The 18,047-nt window shown below is 52.6% G+C and overlaps 1 protein-coding gene across 1 annotated transcript in view; it reads right to left on the reverse strand.

The window, feature by feature from the left end:
* Positions 1-13,413, reverse strand: part of EPHB1 (EPH receptor B1) — a 290,702-nt gene extending 277,289 nt beyond the window's left edge. The window contains exon 1 of the mRNA XM_057316010.1: positions 13,353-13,413. Within this exon, the coding sequence (XP_057171993.1) occupies positions 13,353-13,409 (57 nt within the window). The 5' untranslated portion in view covers positions 13,410-13,413. The remainder of the gene's footprint in view (positions 1-13,352) is intronic.
* Between the last annotated feature and the right edge of the window lie 4,634 nt (positions 13,414-18,047).

Here is an 18,047-nt window from a genome sequence, read left to right on the forward strand (position 1 = left end):
CAGGTGGGACCTGTGTGCCCTCCCTTGGGTATACCCACCCACCAATTGTCTTATGAGCACCGGTCGGCTCTGCCCATTCCCAGCCAGGGTGAGCACCTCTCACTGCTCAGAGATCCCAGGGCTCTGGGAGCCCCACGAAGGGACAGCGAGGCTGGCTGGGCCCAAGGTCCAGATGGCATGCATCTCTTTGCCTCCTGGCACATTTCACGCCCCGGTCTCTGCCAGCACGCCAGGAGAAACACTGCAGGCTTGTGCCTCGGGAGGGGGCTCCTTGTCCACAGCCCCTGGGCCGCTGTAACTTCCACCAGGCAGCAGCATCATCTCGTACCAGGCCCTGCCTAGAGTGGGGTCCTCAGCCATTATGACAGCTGCTGCTGCTGTTGACACTGCAACAGTGACAAATTCATCCTTCTGACAAGATCCCTTTAAATAATTCACAGGGAGCTAGGGATTAAGACACTGTTTCTCTCTGTCTCTGTTGGGATTTAAAACACCTCCAGCTGGGGTATTTAAAGAGAGTATAATGGGCTTCCCCTCTTGGGTCTCCCCTCCCCCTTTCCTCCTCTTTCCCATTTCCCAAACTCAGCCCCCACCCCACCAGCCAGCCCCATAACAAGGAGGCCCAGAAAACAAGAAAGAAAAAAAAAGGAGGGAACCAGTGCTTGGCTGGTCACTATGGCAACCGTGGCAGGGTATTCAGCTGTCATTATCCCAGTGCCTCACACATGTGATTATCTTAAGCTGTCGATTGAATGTGGTCCTCACTGCTGTCCAACAAGGCCTTGTCGAACAAGGCAGGGGCGGGAGCTGCAGGGCCCCAGGCCCCAGCTGCCTAATCCTGCTCTGCTGGGATCTGGGTTCCACTGATGGGGAGCAGAGTCACCCATGGGAGAAGCTGAGGACTTTTCCCTGCAGCTCGGACGCATCTCTGCTTGGTAGCGCAGGCCAGCCTGAAGCCAGGCCACCACACTGGGTCGGAGTCCAGGGACATGGGCTCCTCATTGCATGGGTGCAGAGAGTTTTGACTGCACGAGGGCTGGGCAGAGCCATCCTGGAGGCAAGAGAGGAGGCCATGGGGGGAGGAAGAAGATGGCCTCCCTAAAGTTCTTGGCTTCCTGCCATTCTCAGAGTGGGGGAGAATTCCCATTCTCCAGGTGCAAGAAAATCAAATCTAGCCTGGGAAGAGGACACACCGCCCACCATCCTGTCTACTCCCCTCCTGATGGTGAGGATGTGGCCCCCGTGTGATCCACTTCAGGGCATTTTTTCCTGGGACTGCGGCTGCTAGCGTGTGGTCGGTCTGGGAAGTCTGGGGAGGACTCTAATCTCACTCCTTTGCCTCCTCAACTTTGCTACGGATTGTCTTTGGGCTGAGGTTCTCAGGCCCACAAACATTCTCTGAATAACATGATCACTGGTCACCCCCTACTAGGCATGTTCCAGATTTTCCAATATTTCTTTTAAAACTCAGCTCCCAGGATGAGCCCATCGTGGCAGAGGCACTCAGGCCAGCACAGCACACAGCAGGGCCACCATCAACTGTGACTTGTACTGGATGACTGCAAATGCCACCAGCTCCGTCTGGCCTCTCCTGCTTCTGCATCCTGTGGTCATTCCCCACGAATGACTGACCAGCCACATGCAAGTCCCCGCTCTCTGAGGCCCTGCCCACCTGGTTCACCCCTGGCTTGCTGCTGTCTAATGGGCTGTTGACGCATAAATGTAACTGCAGCCCATTACCACTGATCATTTTCGTTTGAAGGCAGAGCTCTCCCTCCCCGTCAGCAAAGTAAGTTTAGATCTTGACTCCAACATCTTCCATGTTGGCTGTCCTTTGGGACACCAGGAAATGTGTTGGGCATGCCTGCCACCACCAGCGTGGTGAGTGGGACAGTGTCCATGGAGATGAGGGTGTGCCATGGCTAGAACCCCCTCTATTCTACCAGCAGAAGAGCACCTCCAAGGGAGCAGGAGCTGGTCCTACAGAACTGCCAGTGAGGCCACTGGATAGGACAAAGCAACTCATTGGGACCCATCCCCTCACATATCTCCCTTCCTAGAAGTCCTCATGTCCTGAACATTCGCCGAGGCCCAGGGGTGGAAGCTGACCCCCAGGCTCTTCCATCACTGCCTGGAGCCTGCCATCCCCAGGGACTACCTGTGTCCACCTCCGGATACCTGCCAGCCCTTCCCTGGCCCTCCTCCAGGTCTTCCTGGACCTGCTGCTCCCTGCCCCCAAATCCACACATCACCAAGTATCTGGTCCACCTCCCCCCATTTTAAAAAACAATTCATGACGTGCTTAACATGCACCCTTATTCACGAGCACACTGCTTTCAAACCCACCCTTTCCCTTTGTAGAAAACAGGGAAACTTTTGCCTCTCCTCACCCGTCTTCTCCAGATTCTCAATGATATATGACTCTGAGATCCCTTCCTCACCCACCTTCGGGGGCAGAGGTACGAGAGTGAGCTTTGTGTCCGACAGGCCTGCAGTCTCAGCGACGCCCCTAAGCAGTCCTGTGACTCTGGATAATTGCCCTGAGTCTCAGTGTCTGCTCTGTAAAATGGGGAGAAATACCACTTGGCTTGCATGGTCCTGGTGAAAGAGGTCACACAAGCAATTTTCAGTGCCTGATACACAGCTGGTACTTAATCAAGGGTGACGGGCAGTAGCAGTGGTTCTCACTATTAGAAACAGTAACCTGGTTATTAATAGCAAGGTGCACCCTCTGACAGTATTCATGCAAGAGCAATTTCCCAACAGACATGCTAGAATGCTGATCTCGTATCTCAGAGGCCCCCTTGACCGGTTCACACCCTCATCCCATGCCAGTCAAGTCCCTCCAACAAGAGTCACTGCAGCCACTGACACTGGCCAGGGCCAGTGGTCCGGACTGAGTTTACAAAGAAGGCAAACACTACGTAACCGTGCCAGCCACTGTACAAATGACATCTCACATTACCCATCGATAGGGGCACAGAGACGTTAAAGAGCTTAAAGGAAAATGGAAATAAACCCAGGACATTAGATTCCAAATGCTGGACTTGCTCCTTTATACTATCAGAAGTACAGGAGTCCCCCTTATCTGTGGGGGACCTGTTCCAACACCCCCAAGACAAGGCCTGAATAGTCCCGAACCCCATATATGTTTTTCCTGTGCATCCATACCTAGGATAAAATTTAATTTATAAATCAGGCACAGTGAGAGATTAACAAGAACTCATAATAAAACAGAACAATTGTAACAATCTACTGTAATGGAAGTTATGTGAATGTGGTGTCTCTCTCTTAAAATATTTTATTGCATGGCACTCACCCTTCTTGTGATGATGTGAGATGCTAAAATGTCTACAGGATGAGATGGGGTGAGGGCAATGATGCAGGTATTGTGACCCAGTGTGGGGCTACGACTGACCTATGATACATCGGAAGGAGGATTGATCGTTTGCTTCTGGACCAGAGTTGACACTGCGTAACTAAAACCGTGGAAGTAAAACTGTGGGTAAGGGGATTCCTATACACGGGGATTTGGGCCCAATTATTCTAGCACTTTCGGCCGTAAGGGGAGGCAGAGCCAAAGGCATCACTGGAGGGCTGCTCTATTCCCACAGAGGCCAAGCTCCTGCCTCCAGAGCCAGACTCAGGGTCCGCACCTGTCTCTGCCCACTCTGACCCTCCCTTCTTCCATTTTCCTCCTACCCATCTTTGCTAGACCTCTAAACTCTGCCTCACTTTCCTTCTAAAGCTCCGTGTCCCCCCCTTTCTTTCCTTCACCAAGGCAGGCCTTGTGAGGGAGCTGGGAGTTCAGGCTCTCAGGACACTGAGCCCCTGCTGACCCCCTCAGCTCTGTCCTGGGACCTGACTCAGGAGCCCGGTTCCCTTCCATAGCCCTGAGAGCCACGCCTGCCTTCAACTTGAGGTCTGTCCTCTGGCAGTTGGTCCTCAGGCTCAACTATCTGGCGGCTTTGAGCATTGGAACAAGGGATGTGGCGGGGCGACTGCCTTTCTGGGGAAGGTTTTAGAGAAGAGGAAAGACACCTGTCTGTCTGGGCAAACGAAGGTAAAGCCTGCTTCCATAATGGGGAAGGTGAGCTGGGTGACCTCTGGGGTTCCCTCTCAGAGTCTGCAGACAGAAACCTCTCCTGTTCTACTGATGGAAAGGTCTGTGAGCCCTTTCCAAGAGCAAGAAGATAAATCTGCCAGACAGTAAGGTTCTGGTGACCCACCACAACTCCCAAAGCTCTGTAATACAGTAAGCTAGAAGAACCATCTCTCCCTTAATTTCTCTCCCTCCTCCCCTCCTACCTTATCCCCCACACACATACACAGTCATACCCCACGTATTTCTGCAACCAATATCGTAATTAGTCTTCTACTCAAGGACACTGGTCATCGGTAACATTCCCTTCACCTCTCTGCTAGAGGCCCACACATGCCCACAAGGATCTCATATACAAGCCCCCTGAGAGAGCAGTCACTCTTGATGAAGCCAGGCAGAACGGTGCCCTTGCTGTCATCTGGCCGCCTCTCCTCCCCTGGGGGCCCACCCGGCCTCGGCTAAGCCCCGGCGATCACACTTCTCCCAGCGTCGCGCGGGCACCTCAGCACCTCGCGGACTCCCTTCCTCTCCCCAGGGCCCCACCTCCCCGGCTCCCGGGCCTTTGTCTATCACTGTCTCTGTCAGGCAGGTGATTTTAAACTTCCATTCCTGAAAGACGCATATTATATAAAAAAATGTTTTAAGTGCCTCGGGGTGTTTTGTTCCTCATTGCTTCATAAAAGTGACATTAATAGCCAGGGAAGAGCGCTGCTGAGCGCAATTACAGAGGGCGTTTCAGGTATGAAAGCTGTTTGGAGCCTGCTAATGTTTCCTAATTACAGGCCTTTTGGTAGCAAGAGAAAAAGATAAAGAGTGGGTGGGAGGCCCAGGGTGGGGAGCTCTGACTTCTCTCAGTGGTTTACCTGAGGAGGCCAGGGGAGGGGAGGACCGGAGGGAGGCAGCAGGGAGGTCAGAGGCCCACTCCCTGGGAGGCAAGGCCTCTCTCAGTGGAGAAAGCAATATTCATTCCTGATAACAGCTCGGGAAAAGGATACCACCTATCTCTCACACTGTGAGAGAAAACCATTTATATACGGAGCCTGAAGTCGAGGAGCCCAGAGCACCACAACCTGGGAGCTCCTTCTGGAGCCAGCCTCTGAAGCCGCCATGGTGGGCAGCATCTCATTGGGAAAGATGGCTCACCGTGGTTGTCCGCAGGAGAGCAGCCTGCAGGCGGTTAGACGTCAGCTTTGGCCCTTTGTAGCCACACGACTGCAAGGAATTTCACAGCTGATTCTGTGCCTTAGTTTCCTCACCTGTAAAATGGGGCTGTTGGGAGGATTAATGTGTGCATGGCTGCAATGCACTTAGGGCCTGTGATATACCATGAGATTTAATTTTTCCCTACCTAGCAGCTGTTCATCCTTCTGGTACCTAGATCCCAATTCCTTCTGGGGCATTACTCCCTCTCACCCTTCCCTGGGCTTCGGATAGGCTCAGCACAACCCAGAGGAGTGCACGGAATTTAGGAGGACCAATGGGCACTCAGCTTTTGCTGACTGCAGGACGAGTTTAGGACAAGCGTGGGATTCAAGCCAAGCCACTCAGGCCCATTCAGAACTACTTTCAGGGCTTCTCCTGGGGGAACCACCAGGAGGCACGTGTTCTTCCCCGGGAGATATGAATGAACGAGGTTGTAGGGGCTGGGGCTGCTGCAGACTGCTTGTGACCAAGAGGAGGCCCAGCACGGACCCAGCACCACCAGGGCAGAGGGAGGAGAAAGAGGACGGGGAGAGAAAGAGAATGAGCGGGGGCAGAGAGACAGAGAGCCTAAGCCTCTGGAACACCCCACCCAAGAAGCCCCATCAGCCTCTGTACCATTCAGTTACACCGGCCAGGGCACTTCCTTTAAGACTCTTCGGGCTTTTCTGTCACTGGCCACCGGAGAAACCTGACTAATACAAGCGTGTGGCTTCCAGCAATCAGCCAACAGGCCGAAGGGCTCCCAAGTCCCAGGCAGTGGCACCAGTCTGAGAAAGGATGACCAACCCCAACCACCTTTGCCTGCTGTCCCCTGCCGAGGCCTGAAATTCAAACACCAGAAAACTCCATTCACAAAATCGTTTTGCCCCGAGCTGAATTTTTCTTGGATTTGCCTAATTTAGCTCAGGCTTTTCTGTCTTCATTAACATGATTGAGTCATCAAATAAAGAAAAGAGAAAATCCAGCCCTCCACAGGGTTAGTACTATGCTAACACTTCTTGAGTTTACCGGGAGATGTTTTTCGGACTTGTTTCACCCACGGGAAAAGGTGCCGTCCTTGCCCCACTGAGGAGAGGGGGCACCTGGAGCTGAAGAAGTCTAAACGCCCAGCCCAAGTTCACACAGCTGGGAGGTACAGAGCCAGAATGGGGGCCAGTTTGTTCGATGCCAAGGCCTGGAGCCTTCAGGGCTCCTCCAAAACTTCTCATCCATCAGACAGGCACATTTCAATTGATTCTGCGTGGCCTTGGAACGAATGGGGTGTTATTAGAGTGGATTTCTCTCCTGAGCATGCTTTCCTTATTCCCATGATAAGGGCAGCCAGCGGAGGTGCCTGGAGGACTGACAGACAGGGAGCAAGAGGCAGCCAAGGACAGCCAAGGGTCCACGAGGGTCCACAGGTGGCCACCAAGGAGTGGCCATGCTGTAAGGCGCTTGTGTTCCTGCTCTTGCGGACGTGTGTCCAGCGTCAGGACTTCCTGAGTTAGTTTACGAGACACATGCATTCAAACGCGTGTTGTTCTCTTCGTGGTGACCTCCTCTGGAAGTTCTGTCGCTAAGTCCAATAACCTTCCAGTCATTTAAACATTGTCAGAACTCTAGGAACTGCCTACAGGGGCATGAAATGAAATCAGCTCATTTAACTTCACACATACACACACACATATACACACACATATATACGCAGATGACCATATATATACACACATACATGTATATACACACAAATATACACATACACATACACAGATATATACACACACATACACACACACATATATATATACATCTCCACATATACACGCACATATACACAGACACACATACACACAGACACACATACACACAGACATACATATACACAGACACACAGACACACATACACACAGACACACATACACACAGACACACATACACACAGACACACACAGACACAGACACACATACACACAGACACACATACACACAGACACACACATACACAGACACACATACACACAGACACACACATAGACACACAGACACACAGACACACATATACATAGGCACACATACACACAGACACACACACACACAGACACACATATATAGACACACATATACACAACAGACACACATATACACAGACACACATATACACAGACACACATATACACAGGCACACACACACGCAGGCACACACAGCCAGCTAGCTCATCCTGAAGCTCATCGGGTTTGGCTCTGGACTCCTTTTTCCATCTTTCCTCCATCAAATTCTGCTTCCCATGATAAAGAGTTGCCAATACTAAAGTAGTAGACGGAGTATGCCACAGGCCACGAAGGTGGTTCCCGAGGGCAGCGCAGATGGAGTTGGAGTCCGGAAGCCCACAGAATACTCTCTGAAGGTAACTCCATACACTCGGGCCATATGTCCCGCAGACACAGAGCCCACCCACCACCCAGTACACAAGGCCAGTGAGCCCTGGCAAAACTCTTGGAAAGTAAAAGAACTCTGGGGCTGGATTCCCAATAAACGAGTGGAATAAGGCTCCCTATCAGAGGGACCTGGGCTTGCTTTTCTAGACTACCCCCAGCATCTGAGAGCAACTGGCCCCTTTCGGTAGAGGTGCTGGTCTCCTTTATCTTCACCTCAGGAGCGGTGGCACCATTTCCATCACCAGCTAAGCTCTTTAAAAAGATACTGACAGGGGCACCTGGGTGGCTCAGTTGGTTAAGCATCTGCCTTCAGATCAGGTCATGATCCCAGGGTCCTGGGATCAAGTCCCTCATTGGGCTCCTTGCTCATCTCTCTCTCCCTCTGCCTCTCCCCCTGGCTTGTGCTCTCTCTCTCAAAATAATAAATAAAATGTTTTTTTAAAAATCAAAAAATAAAAAAAAATAAAAAGATACTGACAACCAATTGGGTGTTGAGAGGCCTACAACAAACATTTTTTGGGGCTACAATAAACCTAAATTGAACATCTTCTAAGTTCAGAACCCTGGGCTGGAGATGCAAGGAGGATCAAGAATGTTCCTCATTATTGAGCCAACAAACATTTATTGGGGCCTATCCCCTGCTGGGCCGGTGCTGGGCACCAGGGATACAGAGATAAAGCTGCTCCATCCTCTGACCCATGGGGGAGACCACACGTCAAGATCTGGTTAGCTCACAGAGTGATGGACAGTATGTCAGAAGTCAGCACCAAGCACTCTGGGCTTTAGGAAGAGGGCATCTTTCTGGGCCCTGGTGGAGAGGAGTGTCCAGGAGGGCTCCCCGAGGGGGTGAGAACAGAGCTGACACCTGAGAGACAGACAGCGATGCAGGGAGGGAGTAGGGGGGAGAAGAGTAGGGAGGGCCAGGCAGCATCCAGAAATGGCAGCAGACTGTTGGGAGGGGACTGTGAAGCCACAAAGACCACTACTCACTGAGTTTTTACCGTGGGGCCTCCCCGAATGCCCCCACTGCCCAGAGGCCCCAAAATGTGAAGGTCAGGGAACCTTTTGTAGCAGGGCTGGAAGCAAGGGTGTGGGGACATAAATGAAGCCAGTCGGAGGGAGCGGTCGCCAGTGTCACCGGTGGGGGTCCCTGGCATACTCTTTGCTGGGAGCTGAGCTCCTCCCTGGCATTTGTGACTTTATAAATGTTACATTCTCCCTCTGCTCACCAGGTGGCCTCTGATTCAGGTTAAACCTAAAGGCTTTGAATTAAAGGTGCAATTAGATCAGAAAGCAACATTTTGCATTTGGGCACAAATACTTTCTGTTTCTGACATGGAATATTATGATCCACTTTCCAGCAATATAGCTGAAAACAATTTGTGGGCTCTGTGTGGGTGGGCAGTCCAATTCCTTCCCACAACTGGCAGTTCTCAAGCACAGCAGCAAAGACACCCAGCGAGCCCCATAAAAGGAAGGGTCCCATGGCCTCTCTCTGGGGAGCCCACCTCACAGGCCATGCACTATGGATAGGGTTCACTGTAATGCCAGTTGGGCCCCCTGGCAGAATGACGCTTCTTCTGGTCAAGGCGAACTCAGTTCCCTGGGGATGCCAAGGCTACCAGAACAATGCCAGCCCACCCTTCTCCATCTGAAGCACGCAGGCACAGTATCCTGACTGCAGACAGGCTCTGAGGCCTCTGTCCCCCTTCGGGGGCAGGGGATGGGGGTATGTCTCCACCCTAGTGGGTCCCAGGGAGATGTGGCCCCACCCAGCCTCCTGGCTTCTCAAATGTCTGACCCTGGCCCCTCTCCCTGGACCTCTTTACCATCCAGAAGTACTCTGCCTGTCTTCAAGCCAAGCCCTGACTCAAGGCCACAGCCTGGGGCCCTCCTCCAGTCTCATGAGCCCTCCGTCTGGGCTCCTGCACTCTGTCACAGTGGTCAGTCCCCCCTCGCTTCACTCTTCTTCTTGCTGAGTAGATGCCATGATAGAAGATGCCAAACTCCTCTGGCCGATGTCCTCAGCTCCTTACCCCTCCAGGCCCACCGTTCTTGCACCGCCATACCTCAGGATGATTCCACCAGCACACTTCCTCCCGTATGGTCAGACAGCTGAAGGAGGCCCGCAGATGGGGGCGACACAAACGCACGGCCTGCAGCCACGGCCTGGCCACACTCCTTCTAAACATGCCAGCCTGTCTCCCGCTCTCCGACAGCAGTGGTTCCTTCAAACCAGCCCCACCCTCCTAAAACCTGCTGCGCAAGACCCCCACGCTCGCTGTCTGAACCCGGCCTCCAACCCCAGTGAGAAGACAGAATATTGGAAGCATTTTCCGTTTTATGGCTTCTGTCACCAAACCTGAGTGCCCGCACCGCTCTGTAGGCCCCTTATCTCTGTCCTGCCATTTCCACAGAAAAGGAGTCTCTTCCCCTGAGAGGCCAACATGCCCACAGCCCCGTTCCTTCCATCCCCACCTCTGGTCTTCCTTCCCCTTCACAAAGTGCTGTCTCCATCGACTCACCTTCCACGGACCTTCAACTCTTGCTTTCTGGCTTTGACTCCTGTCCCTTGCAAAACCTTCCACACGGGTCACCAACAGGGGCCTTGTAACTGAACCCTTCCAACCCCCAGCAGCACTTGCCACTTCTGGGCCCCCTTCCTCCTTGGCACAGTGCTGGCTCCCGTGAGAGGACCACCTCTTGGTGTTCTCTTGCCTGCTGAGCCAAACCTTCTCCATCCCCTCTCCAGGCTCCTCTTTCTGTGTTCAGCATTTCAACACAGGTTACCCTTCCAGAGCTGTCACCTCTCCTCCTTCCAGACATTCCCTGGGAGACTGCAGCCACACTCCGGGCACCCCTCCCGCTGACGTGAGGCCACCTGCCTTCTGATTCCACTGCCCGTGAGCCAAGCGCTAGCAGAGCCTGACCCGTGGGTGCCCTTCCAACTCCACAGGTCCCATGCTGAACTCAGTCTCTTCCTGCCCCGGCATGCTGCTCCTTCCATGTCCACCATCTCTGAGAACAGCACCATCAGCTACCCACCTGCCCAGGTCAGAAGCTTTCAACAAGTAGTCGGGTCATGAACCAGGTGCCAGTTTCCAGTGGTGAACAAAGAGGCAGAATCCCAGCTACCTTGGGGTTATGGTATAACCAAAGGGTGATAGAAATAGGGGGTAGACAGTAGTCCAACACTAACGGATAAAGACGCAAAATTTGCAACTGTGCACAGTGCTATTGAGGAAAGCTCCCTGGCCCTCGTGGAGCTGGGACGGGGACCCAGCATGCGCAGTGATGCAGCGAAGGTGTCCCTGCAGATGGCCTGGAGATGAAAAAGAAGAATCGCTCCAGTGTTTGAACTTCACAACGTGGTGAAATGGAGCCCACGTGTTTGGTGGGAGATGGAGACAGGGGTGAATTCTGCTCCGGCCAGGCTTCGATTGACATGCCCTTGAGCATTCCATGCAAGATGGGCTAGGGACACACACTTGGGGTGTTCAGAGAATCGGGGGCAACTGTCTAGGATGAGAACACCAAAGAGATGTGGAGGGGATCTGAGATGGAAGCGTGGTCCTTGTTCTTCCCTCTCGACCCCAGCCGAGGGCCAGCCTGACACTCACTAGAAACCAAACAGGCTCTGAAGCTGCTCAGGGCACCAAGAGAAGAACTACCTGACCGTACGTTCTCGAGAGAAAAGCACAGGGAACAGCAGCTGAGCCGTGGCCGCTAACCAGTGGGAGGGCAAGCACAGAGCGGCCCAGCCAGCTGCTGTCTCTAAAGGGCACCACTTGACTTTGAGTGTTTTCCTAAAGGACAATCTTCCTTGGGAAAGGAGAGCAGAAGTTTAAGGAAGACAGGTGGTGTGTACGAAAATCAAGGGGAAAATTAACCATAAATCATGTTGATGCCTTGTGAAAACACGGGCCTTCAAACAATAATGTAATTTGTAAAAGAGTGGCAAGTTCTTAATATCCAGCAGCCAGAAGAGTTGCTGCCTCATTGGCTTCGCATAAAGTCCCCCGTGGAAGTGGGAACAACTCCCTAGTAGCCCACAGTGCTCCCAGCAGGACTGGGACTTGGGCAGCGTGGGCAGGATGGGCCCCTGTCCTGGGCCCTGCTTTGGGAAACGCCAACCCATCCTAATCCTTGCCTTCCTGCCCTAAGACAGGATGCTTGCCTCTGGCGGTAGGGGGATTCCGTAAGTGTTGGGGCTGGTGGGGAGCCAGCGAAAGCCAGGGAGCATGCACAGCCTAATGGGACCCTAGTGACCCACTGAGAACTGTCCCTACAGTACAAGTGGGCGACAGGCCTGGTTGTGCCGTACTGTGATGTGCACCACGGGGTGGAGACAGGCTCTGGGCCAGAGGCCACCAAAGGCAGGCCCCCGATTCTCTGACCTGGCCCCCTCGCCAGGATGAAGAGTCCACTCACTCCCCTGCCCTCTCCCTTGGTGATTAAGCCGTGCAGCGAGCTAGTCACCCATGCCGGGCTTCTGAACCTCATCTCCCTCCTCCGTCTCCGGCTCCGTTCCCCTGCAGTCCATCCGCTGCCAAATGCTGCCAATGCTTCCGCCTTTGCTTTGCTCCAACAGCACTCTAAGTATCCTGTTTTCATCCCACTCTTCTGACCCACCCAAGACAGCTGGAGAGGCTCTTAAATGCTTTCTCTCGACTGTTCCCTGCAATCCCATCAGCAAGTGTGGCCATGGTACTCTCCGCCCCGGGATCTGTCCATCACCTACAGGACAGAACTGCCTGTCGACAGCACTGCCTCAGCGTGGCAGGCACAGCCCTCTACCGCCATGCCCCATTCCCACCCACACCCCAGCCCCGCCTCAGCACTGTCCATACCCTGCCACGTTCCAGAAACACACAATCCCTCCAATCGACTATGGCTCCTACTTGGAATATCGTTGCAGACTCCCCATTCACCACCTGTCAAACCCCCACACATTCTGTAAACCCCAACTAGCGTGCACCTTCTCTGCAAAGGCTCGTGTGTCCCTCCTAAGTTCCTCACTCCCAGCTCCGGGCCATACTTGCCTGTTGATCTCTCCACTGCCACAAAAAAGAGATGTACTTCAGCCTATTCAGGCACATGGTGGTCCCCACCCCCACAGGAGGCCATGAGGTCCTCGGAGCCGGTCCATTCTTATAGCTAACAGGGTCTGGCCGGGGGCGCGAACACTGAGCAATGAATCAAGAACATCTCCCTAAGGCAAGCTCCAGGTGAAAGGGAGCCTCAGCCCTTCTGACCTTCAGCTCCTCCTTATGCTCTTGCTTCTTGGCAGCCCTGTGGGCATTACCGATTTCTGATCTTCGTCACCACCATTGGCCCACGTGCCCAGCTCTTGGCAGCCACTGCCCCTGTCCCCACACAGGTACAGCCCCAGTCACGCAGGGGCCAGCTCCCTGAAGGACTGTGTCAGGAGATGGCCTGCAGCGCCACGCTGGGGAGCAGCTCAGGTCTGAGACCCCTGGGGCTGCCTCTCTGTGGATGGGCAGGGGACACAGCCATTGACACCTATATTCCACCCCCCGAAGGTCCTGTTCTAGGCAAGCTCTGCTCCCCCAGTCATCCCATAGTCCCGGGACTGCGCAGCAGGATTGAAGGACGGATGGTTGACACTCACCCCTGACGCGGGATTGGCTGTCCAGCCCAGCTCTGCAGTAGCTGTCCTGGTGTCCATTAAAGTTTCTGTGGGTCAAAAGAGAAAATCTGGTGAGTCAGAAGATTTGCTAGACGGTGGCCCTTATGCTTATGAAGTTACTTATGACTGCGAATGTCAGTGTTGGGAGCCTTGGGCCCCTTTGCGAAGCCTGAGGCTCAGAGAGGGGAGGAGGTTTGTCAGGATGCCACAGCTCAGACCTCAGGCGTCCTGCTGCTGCAGCCACTGTCCTCTCCCTGAAAGCCCGAAAGCCACCTGTATGGGATGAAGTCATCTGTCCAGACACTTTACCCCTAGACATGGCTTCTTCCCAGCGTATTCTTCGGGAGGCTCTTCCAGGGCCACGTCAACCCAGTAACCAAATTTAATTCGTTCCTCGGCCTTCCTGGGCCATGTCTTTCTGCCCTCTTCCTCCCCACTGGGTTCCCTCTCCAGCCTCATCTGTCTGTCCCCACTTCTCCCCACCCCTGTCCCCTGCCTCCCTTTCAGCCATCCATGTTGACACCATGGGTGGTACCCCATCAACTCCCTTGGCCCCAACCACTCTCCCAAGACTCAGTTTCCCTGCAGGTCCCTTTGCCCCTGGCCCAGATCCATGCCACGCCGTCCCCCAACACTCAGCCGGGGCTCACACAGATGCGTCTCCCAGGCCCCTATGGCCTGCTCCCCGGTTACTGATCCCCCTGGCCAGTAAGGGAAAGAGCAGCCTGACTCAGCTGTGAGCTCCTGGGGGCCGTGCAGCAGCTACAATTCACACACCGAGACCACCAGGCACAGGGTGACCACAGACTTGCTCTTCGTGAGAACAGCTTTCTGGCAGGTAGCAACGAAGCGTCCTGAGGACCAGGCACCTCTTTCTTTTTTTCTTTTTTACTCTTCAGTCTATTATTGACCGCTGTCAGCCCCCACCTCTCCATGAAAAGTGTTCCCCCAAAGCTGCTCATGAGCTTCTGGTCAGCAAAGCCAAAAGCCTCTTCGGGTTTTTATCCGGCAGTTTTACTGAGGTAGAAATGACATACAATAAACTGCACAACAGACAATTTGATTATGTTCTGACATTTATTTATACGTGAAACGGTCACCGCAATCAAGATAATAAATATGGCCATCGTTCCCAGAAGTGTCCTTGTCCCTTTGTAAACCCTCCTTCCCTCCTGCCCCTGCCCCACCCTATCACTGTCTCTAGGCAATGACTGATTTGCTTTCTGTCACTATAGATTGATTAACTGGGATTTTCTAGAATTTTATATAAATTTTATATGAATACAGCATACAGTATATTTTAGCTGGCTTTTTTCACTTAGCATAGTTTTTTTTGGTTTGTTTGTTTTAAGATCAATCATGTTGTGGGCGCTTGGGTGCTGACTCAGGTAAGCGTCCGACTCCTGGCTTCATTTGGCTCAGGTCATGATCTCAGGCTCATGGGATTGAGCCCCCATCAAATCGGGCTCCGTGCTCAGCAGGGAGTCTGCTTCAGATTCTCTCTCTCCCTCTCCCTCTGCCCCTCCCCCACTCTCTCTCTAAAATAAATAAATAAATCTTTGTTTTAAATAAAGATTGGCCCCTCGTGTCCATCAGCAGTCCACCCTGTTTTGTTGCTGAGGAGTACTGTGCTGCATGGACGCACCCTCTTTGTCTCCCCATTCACCGGTGGCTCCCAGGTTGGGGCTACCCAGGGGAGGGCATGACCATTCCAGCTCCTGCACTTCCTCACCAACTCGGTGTGGCCGGTCATTCCTCATTTGGGCCGTCTTCACAGGTATGTGCTAGTGTCACACGGTGGCTTTTCATTTCCTTACTGATGAGCGATGTTAGACATCTTTTCACATGCTTACATGCCGCCTGGTGTCCTACTGGGTGCACAGTGTTCGAGATTTTACAAGTTTCAGACTTCTTCTTAGTGACTTTGGAGAGTTCTTGACGTATTCTGGATGCCAGTCCTTTATCAGATATATGCTTGGCAAATACTTTCTCCCACTCTGCAGCTTGTCTTTTTTTTTTTAACAGTGTGTTTCAAAAAGCAGAAGTTTTAAATTTTCATGAAGTTCACTTTATCAACTTTTTCTTTTATCGTCTGGTGTCATACTGAGAAATCTTTGCCTAACCCAAGGTCATGAAGATTTTTCTCCTACCTAGGTCTGTGATCTATTTTCAGTTCATTTTTGCATAAGGTGAGAGGTACGAATCAAATGTGCAATTGTTTTTGTCGTGTGGGCGTCCAGTTGTTCCAGAGGGACACCTTTGTAAATTCACGCGATGGTGCTGTTCAGCCTGGCGCAGGTGTCTTACCCACCTGGATCTCCCAGGGCGTCTATCAAAGGAACGGCCCAGCTGCATGGGTGCTCAACAAACAGAGGAGGGGGAAATACACATATGTCGCTTTGGCTTTTCCCTCCTCTGTTTCCGTTTTCTCCTGAACACACTATTCAATGTTCACTGCTTCAGGAGGAGATGGGAAACGTGAATGCAGAATGCACAGTTATAAAAATTGGGTGCCCCTTAGGAAACAGAGGGACACCTGGCATAAACCAGAGGTTTGGGAAGAAAGCCACACTGTGGGCAGGGCAGAGGGAATGAAAATCGAAGTGATAAATGAGGAGCTGTGTTGAGAAAATGGGTTCGCTATGCTCTCATCTCCTAGTACCCCACCCAGAGAAGGGATGGAGGGAGCGCGTCGAGGTGACAGGGCCTTGCACACGCAGCATGCCAGCAGGGGAGGCGGCAGTGAGCCACCCCACCAGGCTGACATGGCCTGGACAGAGCAGAGGGAGCCTTAGGTCCCATGGGGGCTAATGAAGGGGACCCAGAACCCCTCAAGAGATGACCTGCATGGACTATAAGCAAGGGTCAGACGGGTATGGGGTGTCTCGATGGGTGCCAGTGCGGACAGGAGCCAAAAGGGCCAATGAGGTGGCTTCCTCCACGAGTTGGCACTACACAGCCTGCCTATAACCTCGGTGACATTTCTGCCACCCCGGGGGAATGGAGGCTCTAAAAAGCAAGTTGTGGGGAGTAAAGGAAATATAGCAAGCTGGGTTTGGGTTGAGAGTCCTACCCTGCACACATCTGAAGGAAGGCAAGCACTGGAACACACTTCTCCAGTTTGTTTTCTCCTCTGATTCTTCTGACAGCTGGGGAGGCCGGGCCCTTCCTGGAGCAGCCCTCCCTTTCCCCCTCATCTCCACTCCACAGCACTAATAATGATCATAATGACACACCGAATTTACATACCACGCTTCTCGGAAGACACTCCATGAGGCTCTGTAGAAATTCATCTCCATGATTACAATGCCTCCTCCAGGTGGCTCAGGAGCAGGAGCCAGCGAACCCATTTGACAGAGTTGGGGACCAGGGCACAGTAAGGTGCCGTGCTTTCTGTGAGGTCACACAGCCTCCCACCCTGACACCATAGCTCCAAACCCCAGTGTGCCGCCCACCAAGCATAGCTGGGCTTCTAGGGTTCTACTGAGGCCCTGGGGTCAGGGTGGGGGCTTTGCTCATAAAGCCAAGAAACCACAAAAGCCCCCAGAATATGCATCACCCCTGCCTTCACCTCGGGACCCAGTTGAAGTAGTGGCGAAGAGACAGGGGAAGCAGGCAGCAAGGGAAACAGAGTCCAGAATCAAAAATAAGAATTAGCCTTCATTTCTAAACCTTCCAAGGACTAGTTTGTCCTGTTAACCCCATTAATATAATCTAAGACTTCATTATATTCACAGTCACCTGCTCCGGGGCTATAATTGAAACTGTTTCTAAATAATGTTTTCCATCCACCCTACTGGCCAGAAGTTGCAGCAAGAGGAATCCATTTCTCTGCATCCTGCCCACCGTGGAGACAGAAGACCACAAAACCATAAAGCATCCACTCGATATGATTAAGGGCAGTTTCTTTTCTGGCACAGAGAGCTCCTGATTATGGCATTACATTCTGGTGGGGGCCGAATAAAAGTGATTTGAGGAGGTTTACATCTCCCTGGAGAGGGAAAGAGCACTCATTTGCATTTATAAAGCATATTGAGAGCTCTGGCAGAAAGTTATGGTGGAAGCACAATTAAATATTTACCATCACTTCTGCTCTCAAACAGTGGCGTGGGGACCAACCAGCTGGAGGTGCGTGTGCTGCTGTCAGATCTGATGCCTACAGGGGGGGCAACTCTGGAACCCCCACCCACCGCCTGGCCTCTGCCCTCTGGGAGGGAGTCCTCACTGCCCACGCGGGAGGGAGGAATGCTGGGAAGGGCAGGCACAGAGGGGGAAAGAGCGCACTGCTGGGGGCAGACTGGGTCCAGGTCCCACTTCCACCACTCTCTTCCTCTCTGTCCCATTCTCTCCCTCCTTTCTCTCTCTCTTTCCCCCTCCCTCTCCCTGCACCACCCCCATCTCTCCCCCTCCTTCTTCCTCATCTGCAGAATGTAACTAGAGCCAGCTAGTACACAGGACTGAGGGGGGGGGAGATAAAGCAGTGCAAATACATTATTATTATTATTATTATTATTATTATTATTATTATCATCATCATCATCATCATCACTTAATCACTCCAAGCTTCAGTTTTCTTAGCTATGCAAAAACCCTAATGGTGCTATCTGTAAGACACCCATAAGATATCCGTAAGACTCAATGGTATTAAATAGCTAATAATATCTCATCTACCTTCTC

This window comes from Ursus arctos, unplaced genomic scaffold, assembly GCF_023065955.2.
Source record: "Ursus arctos isolate Adak ecotype North America unplaced genomic scaffold, UrsArc2.0 scaffold_20, whole genome shotgun sequence".
Taxonomy (NCBI): Eukaryota; Metazoa; Chordata; class Mammalia; order Carnivora; family Ursidae; genus Ursus; species Ursus arctos.